General features: G+C 38.2%; 1 protein-coding gene across 1 annotated transcript in view; it reads right to left on the reverse strand.

Moving 5' to 3' along the window:
- The window catches only part of SGCG (sarcoglycan gamma), a 1,610,081-nt gene that overhangs the window by 602,990 nt on the left and 990,764 nt on the right, over positions 1 to 16,327 (reverse strand). Inside the window, exon 6 of the mRNA XM_044070970.1 lies at positions 12,841 to 12,913. Within this exon, the coding sequence (XP_043926905.1) occupies positions 12,841 to 12,913 (73 nt within the window). The remainder of the gene's footprint in view (positions 1 to 12,840; positions 12,914 to 16,327) is intronic.

Raw genomic sequence — 16,327 nt, forward strand, 5'->3', positions numbered from 1 at the left:
AAGCAATTTTGCGAGTGCAGGTTGGCGTTCTGAGATTTTCCGAAACCGGAGTTTCAGACCGAATACAGAGTTGGCTAAGTAACCCGTTGGGAACATTTTGGTTTTTTCTTGCCTCAGTATTTAACCGGATGTCAGAAAAAGTGAATAACTGTATTTCTTGTGGGAAGCAGATACCGCATAGGGATTATCATACATTGTGTATACCTTGTTTAGGGCCTGAGCACGACGTTGTTGGTTGCCGCTCTTGTGCTAGATTTAACAAGCGCACTATTAAGAGGAGGCTTGATTGTGCTAGGTTAGTGTTTGGGAAGCGTTGCAATTATACTATGCCGTCGGATGCTCCGGCGCCTGCTTCATCTAAGAAGCGCAAGGACAAAACAGTGAAGTCTAGGGGTGAGGAACCGGCAGTCCCGGACGTCGGTCCTTTAGAAGGCTCAGGGCAGCCAGAGGTTTTGCCAGGAGTCTCTATGGAGTCTCAGGCAGATACTTTACTGTTACAGGATGTGCCCTCTCAGGAGGTAGGCCAGGCTGAGGCGGCTTCTCAGGTAAATGTTCTTCCCTCTCTTCCCAAGGTAGTTAGGGCCTCTCCTTCTGTTGCCAAAGCTTCTTTTAGAGGAAGGCCAAGTTCAGCTTCTGTAGGGGCTTCTCCTAGCATTTCGGGCTCTGTGCCTAAGAAACATATGCTTAAAATGGCAGAAGATTTGATTACTCTGATTAGAGGTTCTATGCCCCCACCTGATAAGAGGCCTAGGGTGGAACAGGAGTTTGATAGTTTTGAACAGTGTTCACAGGCTTCAGAGTCTTCTGTGGAAGACTTGCAAGAGTTTCCTACTTATTCTGATTCTGATGTGGATGATTCCACTCCTTCAGCTTCTCCTCCTGAGGATTTTTCATTTTCAGAGACTCTTCACTCCATGAGGGAGCACTTTAAATGGGAAGGCCAAGATTACTCTGACTCCAGAAAAGGCTTAGGGAATTCTTGTTTTGCCCCAGCATAGGCCCTTAGCTATTCCTCCTGTGTTGAATGTGGTGGAGGATGTTTTGCAGAGGCTTCTCTGAACCCTGATTCCTTGCCTCCTGCTCCTGTTAAGCCTGATAGGTATTATAGGGTGCCCGAAGCTCATAAGTATTTGTTTAAGAGTCCCAGGGCGGACCCAGAAACTGTTTCTCAGGGGCCTAAAGGTGTTAAAGCTTCTGTGGTTAAAAATCCTGTACCCTCTGATAAAGAGGCAAGGGCTTTGGATAGGTGGGGTAAGAAAGTATATACTTCTTCCACTCTAGCCATGAGGGCGTTGAATTGTCAATTTCATATGCTGAAATATCAGAATTATCTCCTTTCACAATTGAAATCTAAGGTGGATGCTTTGGCGGAAGGTATTGAGTGTAAAGAATTGCTGGATTTGGTTCATGTGTCTGAACAAGTGGGTAAGCATTCTTTGCAGTGTGGTTTTGATGCTGTTCAGGCCTCCTCGAGGGTGGCTGCTACTAGTTCTGTTCTTCGCAGACATGCATGGTTGAAGGATCAGAATTTAGCTGAGCATGTTAAGACCAGGATTTTGGATGCTCCTTTACAGTCTGATGTGTTGTTTGGACCGCCTGTGGAAGCAGTTTTAAAGAAAATGGAGGACAAAGCTAAGTCTATGCAGACTGTTAAAGATTTTTGCAGGTGCAGCCTCCGAAGTTTAGTAGAAATTGGCCTGCTAAGGGGTGGACATATCCTGCTTATGGTTCCCAGTCTAGGGGTAGGTCTAGACGTGGTAGGGGCAGGGCTCAAGGTTCGTTTAGGCCTAGATCAGACAGTTCACCTGCTCAGACTTCTGGTGAGGGCAGGGGTCAGTCCTTTCGTAAGCAGAACCAATGACCTGCCTTTTCAGCTGCCAGTGGACTCTCGTCTGGCAGCTCCTTTGGGAGGAAGATTGTCTCTTTTCAAAGAAAATTGGGATTTAATCACTCAAGACAGATGGGTGCTGGATATCATTCATCACGGGTACAGATTTTATTTCCACACAATGCCCACTTTCAAAGGCATGCCAGATGTTCCTCCTCCACAAAGACAAGAGGCTCACAGGCAAGTTTCTCAGTTACTCCAGATAGGGGCTATTCAGCCAGTCCCTGTGTCAGAAAGGGGCTTCGGATTTTATTCTCGCCTGTTCCTAGTACCAAAGAAGGGGAACACGTGGAGACCAATTTTGGATTTATCTATCCTCAACACTTATCTGGACATTCCCAAGTTCAAGATGTTGACGTTACAGCAACTGTTACCTCTGCTGGGCAAGGATCACTGGATGGTAACTTTGGATCTCAAGGAAGCTTACCTTCATGTGCCCATAAGGCTAAGTTGCAGAAAGTATCTGCGGTTTCGAACTGGAGATTTTCATTATCAGTTCTCTGCATTGCCCTTTGGCTTATCTACTGCGCCCAGAGTATTCACAAAGGTTCTGGCTCCAGTGATAGCTTACTTCAGGCTTCAAGGCATTCAAATTTATCCTTACTTGGACGACTGCCTGATTCTGGCTCAAGAAAAGGAACACCTTCTACAGCATCTGGAATATGTCATAGCAGTGCTAAGATGCCTAGGGTATTCTGTGAACGAAATAAAGTCCAGTCTAGTACCCTCTCAAGACATGTGCTTTCTGGGTGTGAGACTGAATACAGCAGCCCAGATGGCCTTTTTAACCCCGGACAAACAAAAGAGTCTGTCACTTTACTGCCATCAACTATCTCATCAGTCCATGCTGACTGCAAGGACAGTCCTTCAAGCATTAGGGTTCATGGCATCTTGTATTCTGGTGCTTCCCAATGCCAAACTGCATATGAGGAAGCTGCAATGGTATCTCAAAAATGTATGGACACAGCACTGCCAAGATTTGGACACTGTCATTCAAATAATACCTTGCCTTCAAAAGGAATTCTTGTGGTGGGCTCAGGAATGTCACCTAAACAAGGGACTCTCTGTGACCCGGCCAGAGGCGAGTCAGATTTTAACGACAGATGCCTCGGACACTGCTTGGGAGCTCATCTAAATGGAAAGTGGATACAAGACAAGTGGCCTGCCAGACTACAGCATCTACATATCAATATGAAGGAGATGTTAGCAGTCCAGTTTGCATTGATGGCGTTCAAGGAGTTACTTCTTCCAGGGCAGGTGTTGATTCTGACAGACAACACAACTGTCATGTGGTACATCAACAAGCAAGGGGAACACATTCTTATCCTCTATGCAGGCAAGCAATGATTTTATGGGAGACTGCGTTAAGCCTGCAACTGACTCTTCAGGCAAGGTTTCTGCCAGGAGCACAGAACTCCCTAGCAGATGTATTAAGCAGACAAATCATGGATCCCCACGAGTGGAAACTGGATCTTCATGTATTTCAGAAATTGACAGTGTCATGGGGAACTCCAGACATAGATCTGTTCGCTTCTCCACTAAACCACCAGCTGCCAAAGTATTGCACAAAGGGGTTTCATCACACAGCTTGGAAAGTGGATGCTCTGTCTTTCAGTTGGAAAAACCTTCATGTCTATGCCTTTCCACCTCTACCTCTTCTTCCAAAGGTATTACTAAAGGTCAGACAGGACAGGCCAAGGATGATTTTGATAGCTCCGGATTGGCCTCGGCAACACTGGTACCCACTTCTAAGGAGTCTTGTAAAGAAGCCTCCATGGCCTTTACCTCTGATTCCTCATCTGTTATCTCAGAAGGACGGTCATCTGCTCAATGTCAAGCTTCAATCTCTTCATCTCACAGCTTGGCATATTCTGTGTTGAAGCATGGTAGGTCTCAGCTTCCTCAACAAGTTTTAAATGTGATTATGGAAGCTAGAAGGCCTAGTACTAGGAGAGTGTACGCAGAAAAATGGAAGAGATTTTTATTTTGGAGTACAGCAAAGAATTTGGAGATTTCAGAGCCTAATTTGAGTGTGGCTCTTCAATATCTTACTGAATTATTGGACAAAGGTTTGTCTTTCTCTTCCATAAAGATTCATGCTGCAGCAATTTCAGCTCACTATGATTGTGACCCACCTTTGTTTTCGCATCCTTTGTTCAAGCAGTTTCTTAGAGCGGCAAAGAATATAAGACCCCCACGTAGAGCTCCTACTCCTGCTTGGGATCTCAATTTTGTGTTGGAAAAACTTACTCTACAACCTTTTGAGCCTGCAGCTACTGCTGAATTGAAATATTTGTCATGGAAGACTGCTTTTCTGTTGGCTATTACTTCTGCAAGGAGGGTGTCTGAGTTGCAGGCCCTTATGGCAGTAGAGCCCTTTTTGATTTTCCATAAGGACAGGGTATCATTACGTACTAATCCTTCCTTTATGCCTAAGGTGGTTTCTAGTGTGGCTTTAAACCAAACTATTCATTTGCCTACGTTTTTGCAGATCCTCAAAATAAAGGGGAAAAGATTTTGCACACTTTAGATGTACACAGGCAATTGCGTTATTATTTGAGCAGGACTAAAGATTTTAGGCAGTCTCAGCAGTTACTTGTTTCTTTTGCTTTAAGTTCACAGGGCAAGCCTGTGTCAAAACAAACTATTTCTAGGTGGATTGGCTTTTGCATTGCATTTTGTTATTCCCATCATGGCAAAGAGGTTCCAGCTGGGATTAGGCCTCATTCCACTAGGGCTACTGCCACTTCAACAGCATTTCTAAGGGGTGGCAACTAAGGATATTCTGGAAGCAGCTACTTGGAGTTCAGTGCATACTTTCTCTAGGCATTATCACCTGCCTATATACTCTAAGACTAGAGCTGGTTTTGCCACAGCTGTTTTACAAGGCATGTTGTCAGCTCCTGCTACTTTATAATTTGCCAGCCTCCCTTACCTCTGCTTTGGGATTCTACCCAATTGTCAGGACTGCAGCAAGGGAAGACGAAGAACATAGTACAGTTTTGTACCTACCATAAATGTAGATGTTCGAGGATTCCCTTGCTGCAGTCCAATTTACCCTCCCTCCTTCCCCTCTGTGTTTCAGGGTGGTTGTGTAGGTGAGTTTACATGCTTATATTTTCTGTATATATTACTGTATATATTGTACATGTTTTTTGGTGCAGGTTGTTTTTGGGACTTGTCTTTTTGGGTCTTCTGACATCTGGGGCAAGAAAAGACTGAGGAAATGACGTCGGTCATGCGCATTAGTACCCTGACGTACTGACGTCAGTCTAAGGCACCATGACCGACGTCAGCCTTATACTCTGGTATTCGGGCCGACTGGGACGCGGACTATACCCAATTGTCAGGACTGCAGCAAGGGAATCCTCGAACATCTACATTTATGGTAGGTACAAAACTGTACTTTATGTAATTTTATGACATGTAGAGCACTCTGTGGTAAGAAGAACATTTACTGCAGTAACATGCTCACCAGTGACTTGCATGGAGTACTTGATTTCCTATTCTTTTTTCTGTCACTGGCAGCAGTATGTCAGCTCACTGTTTGCAGTCACATCTTCTGATTTAGTTAGAGACCACATTTTATACAATATTTCAAAATTGCATTTAAATTGAAAGTGAAAGAACATCTTATTTAGTGCTTTTATTTAGTCTCAGAATTGCATTACTCAACCGCATTTCTAACTGAATTGTTCAGAAACAATTGTTTAGAAACAAATCTAAACAACGTATTGGAACAGATAAAAATATTACTATACCACTCTCTAAAGAAACTACTATAATGACCGAAAACCATTCTTGGCTTCTATCCATAACCTATGTATCCAGGCCTGCACATCACAACAATCCCCAAACATGTCAACATATTATTATTATTATTATTATTTATTTATTTACAATTGTTGACCGGGAAAATCTGACTGGACACAGGTCCTTTTTCAGAGGAGGCCCGGGGAGAAAAGCTCCACAATAAAAACAACAATTAATTACAAGTTACAAGAAGTATAGGTAAGTTTTGTTTAACAATAGTAGTGAACAGTTATAGTTCAAAATGAAATTATTTAGTTAAGTGGTACAACACTTATATCATTGGTGCCATAAAGACCAACAAGTATTTTAATAGCTGAGCTAGCAGCTATTACTCTTGAATAACAGTGGCTAAGATTACAGCCGAGATATAGGTTTACAAGCAATGTATTTGGCTGCAATCCGAGATAGTTAGAGGGGTGGAAGAAAGGGATTAGAGAGGTTGGGGTAGAGATGTTAGAGAGGTTTGTTACAAAGGCATGTCCAGTGCTCTTTTAGATGACATTTTAGTGCAGCTTTGAAGTTAGTGTGTAATGACACAGACGTTATAGTGTGAGGAAGAGTATTTCATAATTTTGTTATGGATACGAACATATTATTTCCATAGTCAATTCAACAATCATTCCATACATTCTGTTGTCACACAGCCGACTATAAGTATTCCCTTTCTCCATCTGAATGATGTTCCAATTTCCACCATAAAAAAAGATCTCCACAAACTTAAAATTAATACCACTCCAGCAGAAAACCTCTATGCAAATACCTAAAGGTACCTACCAGTCCTAAGGGCTACCCTATCTCTATCCTAAAAACATGTCTATCCAGAAAAAAATCAGTTGTCATGCCACTACACAAAGAGGATAATTCCACTGAGCTCAATAGCTACCACCAAAAAAACACAAGGAAAACGGAAAACCAGCCGACAAGCGTTTATTGCCAACGAATAACAGCCACGATTGACCTGGGTTTCGTCCGTAACCACAGACTTCTTCAGAATACAAAAAACATAAGAACCAACTCACTTAAAAAGCATCACAATGAACCAATCAATTAACACTTCATTAAAATTCTAAACAATTAAAATATATTGACTTCACTTCAACTTAAAACTGAAAACTAACTACACATGTATACCACATTTAAAGTATCGAACTATACTAACAAAAGATAATAAATAAAAAAAAGGAACCTCTTTTGGATATCAAACATGGTAGAACCGCTAATGCTCTTGCTAGGCATTTACTTGACTATGGCGATCATAGTTTTAAGTTTTGTGTTTTACAACAAATCAAGTTGGACCAGCAAGGCAGAATTGTTGATCTACACTTGGATATTTGTGAACTCAAATGGCAGTTTAGATTAAATGCACATCACTTTCCCAGTCTTAATGAGTATAGTACTATTAAGCCCTTATTAAAGTTGAAGAACATCACTGGCATTAAATAGTTTAGTATTTTTAAGTTAGTTTTATTATTTTTGTCCCTCATTTTTCATTTTTCTTTATTATTTAATTATAAATTTAGATTTTGTTCTTGCAATTCTTTTTATGCACATCAGTCTTTACATTTCATTATATTCTACATCTTTTATAATGAAATGGTTATTTTTTATTGAAAGACTTCTAAAGAAGTCTGTGTTTACGGACGAAACCTAGGTCAATCGTGGCTGTTATTCGTTGGCAATAAACGCTTGTCGGCTGGTATTCCGTTTTCCTTGTGTTTTTTTGGCAGTATACGTTATCTTGTTCAGTAGCTACCACCCCATAGCCATTTTATCTCCAGTAAGAAAGATTCACAAAAAATGTATCCAGACCATCTCCTACAACATCTTGTAGAAAATAACTTCCTCTTCCCACCTCAACACTTTCTAATTTCTGACCTCTCAAATGCACTACTAGGGCCCTTCTAAGTTTCACACATTTAGTGAATCTTCTCAAGTATTCTGGTACACTAGACTCCTCACTATTCATAGACCTATCCAAAACTTTTGACACTGTGTCGAATAACATGCTCCTGCACAGACTGTCCCTTCTAAATCTATATTCAACTGCCCTCCCCTGGTTCTATGGCTAAATTGTAAATAGACACCTAGCAGCCAAATGGCTCAATGAATATTCTTTTTTCTTACCCATCTGGCTAGACATTCCCAGGACTCCATACTACAACCCATCCTTTTCTAAGTTTTCACAAATGACCACTACATGGCACCCAAAGATGCCACTATAATTCAATAAGCTGATGACACTACTCTTGTTTTCTCTCAACACTCTACCTTAACTTCAAGACAACAACAAAAGAACAAAGAAAAATGCTTTCTTTGATATTGAATCCTCATTCAATAAATGCCATATCCTGCTAAATGCTAGAAAAAATGTTAACCACTATTGAAGCTTTATCTTTTGCTAAAAATAACTTTTCTATCACCTCAGCAAGCAACACTCTCATAGAAATAGTCCTCCACACAAAGCTAGTAGGTATAACCCTAGCTGAACATTTGACGTTCACTCTCCATATATACCAATCCATAAAAAAAAACTCATTAAAAACTAAGCCGTTTGTATTGTTCTCAGTACTTCCTAATTGACAACAGCAAAAAAAAATAATACTGGCTTCAGCTTTTTTCTTTTCTTTTCTCTCTGCTACATACCACTCCAGTATTCACTAATCTCCAGTGCTCTCTCCAAACCAAAACTGAGAATGCTACAATACAACTGCCAGATCTAGCCAAATACCCAGATTTCATCCCTCTCAAACATTGAAACTTTACCACTGGCCAGAACTGACAAGTTACCTCTCTATCACATAAATAATAATACTCCATAATCTCATGAATAAACCTCAAAACTGTCCAGTCCTACTTAGCATTGTGCCTCCCTACTCTCCTAACAGGCTACTTCACTCAATGGACAAACATTTACTCGCTGTATCCATGTCCCACAATTTCTCAAGTAATACACTTTACTCTAACTATGCATCTAAAAATCTGTAATTTTTGCCTCACTTCCATCAGACATCAAACAAATCTGATTAGCTTCACTTGCTTGACCTCAGATTTGCTACTATATCCACATACACTCCCTAACTCCTCCATCTCCCCATACATGACAATCTTTGATGTACATCTCGCTCATACCATGCTGTTGTGTTACTCTTTTTTTTTATTTTACCTACCTCTCACTCAAGTTTCCGCAGACTGATTCTTATTCCTAACACAAATCTATCACTATTATCATTGAACTGAACCTTGTTCTTCCTGCTGCTCTGCTGTTGTGTTTTCTGCATCCCATTTATAGCCTGTTCCTCTGTTGCTCAGGTTTTCTTCTTACCTCTCACACAAGCTCTGACTGACAGTTCCTTGTATCCAATGCAAAGTTAGCTTCCATGATTATACATCAGAACAAAGCACTGGCTATTCATTGCCTGTCATTTGATTGTATGTTAATTACACATCAGAACATAGCACTGCCTATTCATTGACCGTCATTTGATTGTATGTTAATTATATGTCAGAACAAAGCACTGCCTATTCATTGACTGTCATTTGATTGTATGTTAATTATACATCAGAACATAGCACTGCCTATTCACTGACCGTCATTTGATTGTATGTTAATTATACATCAGAACATAGCACTGCCTATTCATTGACCGTCATTTGATTATATGTTAATTATACATCAGAACATAGCACTGCCTATTCATTGACCGTCATTTGATTGTATGTTAATTATATATCAGAACATAGCACTGCCTATTCATTGACCGTCATTTGATTGTATGTTAATTATACATCAGAACATAGCACTGCCTATTCATTGACCGTCATTTGATTATATGCTAATTATACATCAGAACATAGCACTGCCTATTCATTGACCGTCATTTGATTGTATGTTAATTATACATCAGAACGTAGCACTGCCTATTCATTGACCGTCATTTGATTGTATGTTAATTATACATCAGAACATAGCACTGCCTATTCATTGACCGTCATTTGATTGTATGTTAATTATACATCAGAACATAGCATTGCCTATTCATTGACCGTCATTTGATTGTATGTTAATTATACATCAGAACATAGCACTGCCTATTCATTGACCGTCATTTGATTGTTTGCTAATTATACATCAGAACATAGCACTGCCTATTCATTGACTGTCATTTGATTGTATGTTAATTATACATCAGAACATAGCACTGCCTATTCATTGACCGTAATTTGATTGTATGTTAATTATACATCAGAACATAGCACTGCCTATTCATTGACCGTAATTTGATTGTATGTTAATTATACATCAGAACATAGCACTGCCTATTCATTGACTGTCATTTGATTGTATGTTAATTATACATCAGAACATAGCACTGCCAATTCATTGACCGTCATTTGATTGTATGCTAATTATACATCAGAACATAGCACTGCCTATTCATTGACCGTAATTTGATTGTATGTTAATTATACATCAGAACATAGCACTGCCTATTCATTGACCGTCATTTGATTATATGTTAATTATACATCAGAACATAGCACTGCCTATTCATTGACTGCCATTTGATTGTATGTTACTTATACATCAGAACATAGCACTGCCTATTCATTGACCGTCATTTGATTGTATGTTAATTATACATCAGAACATAGCACTGACTATTCATTGACCGTCATTTGATTATATGTTAATTATACATCAGAACATAGCACTGCCTATTCATTGACCGTCATTTGATTGTATGTTAATTATACATCAGAACATAGCACTGCCTATTCATTGACTGTCATTTGATTGTATGTTAATTATACATCAGAACATAGCACTGCCTATTCATTGACCATCATTTGATTGTATGTTAATTATAAATCAGAACATAGCACTGACTATTCATTGGCCGTCATTTGATTATATGTTAATTATACATCAGAACATAGCACTGACTATTCATTGACCGTCATTTGATTATATGTTAATTATACATCAGAACATAGCACTGCCTATTCACTGACCGTCATTTGATTGTATGTTAATTATACATCAGAACATAGCACTGCCTATTCATTGACCGTCATTTGATTGTATGTTAATTATACATCAGAACATAGCACTGACTATTCATTGACCGTCATTTGATTGTTTGCTAATTATACATCAAAACATAGCACTGACTTTTCATTGACTGTCATTTGATTGTATGCTACTAACAATTTTTTTTGCCCCTGTGAAAAAAATATAGTGAATGTTCCTATAAATTATACTATCTTTAAAAATGTTTTCCTCTAATATTTAGTTTCTATGCCTGATTTTCTCACAGTTACACTAACTACTTGTTCACTATGTTAGTTAATTCTGTGTCACAGTATTATAGGAGCCTATCTCCCAGTGCCTGCACTGAAAAGGGGTTAATACAGCCCAGATGGACCTGTTCAGGAAAATAAATAGAAGGTAAACATTTCATAATTTAAAAAATATGATGTGGGTGGAGGAGTTCCTTAATGAAAAGGCTGAATTGGACTTAGATAGATGAGAGCTTGGAAAGCACGTGTTTGAAGATTTAAAAGAAAATTTGCTCTTTGATGATCTATTTTATTTTATAATCCTGAGTTTAATCTGTTTGACTTTTATAAAGATGGAAAGATCCATGCTTAACTGTTTATATTCCACTGTTCAAAATTTATGCCCCTCACCCATTCAGTTCACTCCTGCTTAATGGCGCTCGGGAACATTATAATTCATTCACAGTTGTTTTAACTTCAGTAGATGGTATATGGGAATTAGGTAGAAAACATGTCACTTTGCAAGACATACTTCAAAGCATGTTTGTGGGAGAAATGGTATTTAACAATCTGATAAAACCTAAGTGTTTTAAGTGCAATTTAACCATCATCATTGCATTGTTGCTTTTACCTCATTTCTACAAGTAAAGGTAGAACTTTTCAACTTTGATCTTCCTTTAAAATGGGCATTTGTCCTGTTTTGAATACACCTGTCAAGTATAATTAATTACTTAATTAAGACAGTGAAGCTATTGCCTAATGCAACCCAACTAGCTCTCAACCCCTTAGCACAAAAGATCTGGACAAAGCCAAAAATGATGGAGGGGACAAAGGCCCAAAATAGAGACAGATTTTAAATATTTCTCTTATAAACTTTGAAAGTTGCGAGAATAAAAGGTGTATTAGCATGTAATTTCAGAGGGATATAAACTCTGAAACTGAAATGCCTTTCATTATTTACTGACTTCAATACTCAGTGATTTGCCAGAAAAACATACATTTTATGATGAGCAGACGAAAAATATGAGAGAAAAATCTGGGCATTCTGTGTAAATCTGGACAGTTGAGAGAGATGCTAATTGGCACAGCTTGTTTTAATGTGCTCACTAATAGCTGTTTAAAGTAGATTTGTCATTTCACCTGTCATGTCAATATTTCACCCCTGGTACCATGCTCCTTAATCAAGAAAACCGTAATGTACTCCTCCAAACTCCACAAAACAAGGCAAAAACACGAAAGCGGGGACCAATGCAGGCTGAAAATGTACTCCAAATTTATTGACACACACAGACACGAAAGTGTAGAACACAGAATGAATGCCTTCGCACTCACAGCGTTTTCGTCCAGATGGACTTCATCAGATAAAATGCCTTACTACTTTAAAATGTTTTATATATAAAATCAATTTCCACAAGCACCAATCATTTATCCATCACATTATAAACCTACGAATCAACCTACAAGCTACTGTAAGGCATTTTATCTGATGAAGTCCATCTGGACGAAAACGCTGTGAGTGCGAAGGCATTCATTCTGTGTTCTACATTTTCGTGTCTTTGTGTGTCAATAAATTTGGAGTACATGCTCCTTAATCAGTTAAATCAGATAGTTGCAGATTAAATATTCTTAGAGAAAACTCTTAAGAAACACTATGAATATACCACAGAGAGCATTCTTTCTACCAAGCACTACTTGGGAAGTGTGCCAATGAATGAAAGTAATATTACCAGTCTCTTTATCATAGCTTAAGTATTACAATTAGTAGACAATAACAGCCACAGTTCATTATTCTTCAGCAGCAAGGCAGTATCAACATAAAAGTTTAGCTATTAATCTAACTGTACCCAAAGCTCACTTACCTAAGCTGTTTAAATGTTTCTGCCCTTACAAGTGGTGTTTCCACAGAATGTTCAAAAATAGCACCTTCTGGCCCTATAAAACAGAAGACATGCAACTTCAGTGGAAAAGATAGCAAAGAACATTTATCTGTGTTGTAACTATGTTGATGTAGATATACAGCAGCTAGCAATGGCAAGAAAAGCAGTAGAGTCTCAAAGTTACATGCAGATCTGGATCATGGTCACATGGGGTCCTAGGCAGGGTAACGGACAGCCCCTACACCCCTCCTCCGCAGTCACACCAGGTTCCCATTACTTGTCTGTCTCAACTCAGTTACTATAACATACTGTTCATACCTGTCAGTACATACTTTTTAATTTTTTTTGCTTATATAATGACCGGGAGCGGGACTTAATTTAAAACTGTCATTTCAAATTTTACAGAAAAAACATTGGCAGCCATTTGCTAAACAAAACAAAACAAAGCTGTCACAGAAAACAGATCTGGCATGAGTAACAGTAAATAATTCTTCCTTTGAAAATAACATTTACTGAAAATGCATCTGGCACTCCATTAAACTACAAGACATGGTGGGATTGATAGTCAAACAGAATATAATGAAATACAAATTAGCGTCTATTTTAAGGATGCAGGAATTCAAAAGACAAATGTACAAGGAATTTGCTAATAGCTTGGGACAGCACACTGGATGCAAGTGTCCCTTTTCAGGAGCAACCTAGGACCACTGTCTGGTAAGGTGACTTGGTCAAAGTCTCACAGAAGACAAAAGAAGGCTGAGGGAATGAAACCCTGCACTACAGAAGCAGCTCATAGTCGTGCTCATCTGGACTAAGTACCAGACTGTTGTAACCAACAATGCTTTTCACATCCATATGCCTGCAAAAAAAAACAAAGTTAGTTAAAATGTATTCACAATTAAAATATTTACATTAAAATTGTAGATTTCATGCTGTCCATTTTATTTACAGCCATATAATAAAAATATTGTCAGCAGTCAATAAAACAAAGAAACCAAGGATCATACCAAAGAACACTGCCATACCTCTCAAATGTCCAGGTTTTCACAGAATGCCCTAATTTTTGCTTCATAATTTTGGTCTGTTACTCATAAAATTTGTGGATTTCTGGTAAATCACTGAAGATTGAAGTCACTAAATAATGACATACATTTGAGTTTGTGACTTCATGTCCTTAAGAAATTGCAAGCTAACACAAATCCCATTATTCTTGCAACTTTGTTAGTTTGTAAGAGTAATATTTAAAATATGTCCCTATTTTGGGGCCTTTGCACCACTATTATTTTAAGCATTGTTCAGACTTCTTGTGCTAAGACTTTGGGCGGTATGAACACTTCTGACTACATGAAGCAGCTCATTAATAGCTCAGAGCTGTAAGTGCCAAACAATTCGACTTAAACTTGAAACAGTTTCTGGAAAACAGAAACTCCAATGACTACCATCAGTGACTGCTGTCCTCCGTGATTTATCAGGAAATGAAGATGTTAAGGAAGGTCTTTGTAGTTAGTGGAACAGATTAATATTCTAGTCTGACTCTTAATGAGTTGCTTTCTGTAGTCAAGGGTGCAGTGTTTGAAACTTTCTAGCTCCATTTGCTTTTTGTGTGACTTTGAGCAAGTTACTTAACCAGACAGTACTCCTGGTACTCGGTGAATAAAAATATGGATTTTCTGAGTATCTATTATGGTCTAATTATTGGTATTACTGACTAGTTGTAATCCCCAGTGATTTACCTTACCTGAATTTTCTGCATCCTGGAGGGCTGTCTGTAAATCTATACTGTAGGAAGAATCATCTTTGTAGGTAGTATTAAATCCATACCACTTCTGGGCTGATGCAAGTAGAACAAATCTGATGGACGTTAGTGGAGCAGATACTGGATGGTAGCAGGCCAGTCCCCCCAGCCAGCATTGAGCCCTGCTTAGATTGCTGCTTTGCAACTATTTCAGTTACTGTTTTTTTTTTTTTGTATTTTTTTACTGCTAAAGTTGCTCTAATCATTTTCCTCAGCCATTTCCACTTCAGTGTCTTTAATATTCAGCCTTGCAAAGTAGAACCATATCTGTCTATCTGTCTATCTGTCTGTCTGTCTGTCTGTCTATCCACATACTGTGCACACACATACACACCTATTTTACTCTGTTTATTTTGCTAAACCAAGTAGTGGACTGGTCCAAAGTGGCCCCATTTCAGTCACAGCCTTGGAGTATAGCAGGATAAGATTAAAAACAGGAGTTCACAATAAAGCTTGCAAGGTAATGCAGAGCTTCCTAATATATATGAGATTTAAATCACAAAAATAAATTCAATATATACAAGTATCAAACAGGAATAGTTAAATTCAACACAAATATATATATAATTTTACAAGGTACATTATATATGTCTGTCTGTATCTCTGTCTCTATATATATTTTTTTTCAGGAACCCTAATGTTAATCAGGCTTCATTTTAAGCTCTGTGCTTCTAAAGTGTAGCCAAACAATCCACGTATGCTGTATTGATGAGGTAAAAAAAAAACATGCAGGTCTATAGCTGGTGGTGTTTGGCTTTACTGGCCTGAATGTACCTATAAATACATAAAAAGTGATAAAACCAACCAAGGATTCCAAAAAGTAACACTTCAGTCGAGTAAAATCACAACCACACCAATTTAATGTAAGTGCTTTCATTCAGATAATTTCAATGAACTTCTTCAGACAAATCTCAATTAAATTAGTAAATCTTATATACTAACTTCCATTAACTGACATCACATATACACTGTGCCCTTAAAGAACCATCATTTTAAATACTTACACATTTGATCAAACAAAGCCAATTGTGTATAAATTCTGTATTACCCACACCCAGTAGTAGATTCTTGCTATTATTCAATGACATTATTTAACTTACTTTTACCTTTTCTAAATTATGTCATTATAGAAAAGAAGTTTAATGTAATTCCATCTGCTTCTCATCATCTGGGGCATTCAGGATAGGTACTGCACATTCTCTGCTGTAGATAAGAATGGCTGTAGAGTGCATTGCTGTATCTGCCTTTTTTTTTTTTTTTTTAGTTGAACTGCTGTCTATTTGATATGTGTAAAATACCTCACCATTTGACTTTTTTAGAATGATGAGATGTTTGTGTCCTACTTTCTGGTGTGTTGTTTGCTAAGAATGAAGCCAATAAATAACGACTTATATGTCTGTTGTTTACTTATGCTTTAAAACTGCTTGTAAGGTAACTACTGGTCTTTTTTATTATTATTCTACTCCAAGGACAACTGTTTACTAGAGATACTTTTTTTTATTTTATATCTTAAAATTCTTCACATACTAGCATGGACAAGCTGAGTTGTTCTGGTGAGATTTAGAATGAGCACACAGATTTATCCAACAAATCGGCATGCATGCTTTGAATAGCAAATTAGTTTCTTTAGTAAAGGATGTACAGATTGTTTGCTCCAGTATGCAGCAAAGTAAA

Source organism: Protopterus annectens, chromosome 5.part0, assembly GCF_019279795.1.
Source record: "Protopterus annectens isolate FY-2018-M chromosome 5.part0, PAN1.0, whole genome shotgun sequence".
NCBI classification, from domain to species: Eukaryota; Metazoa; Chordata; order Ceratodontiformes; family Protopteridae; genus Protopterus; species Protopterus annectens.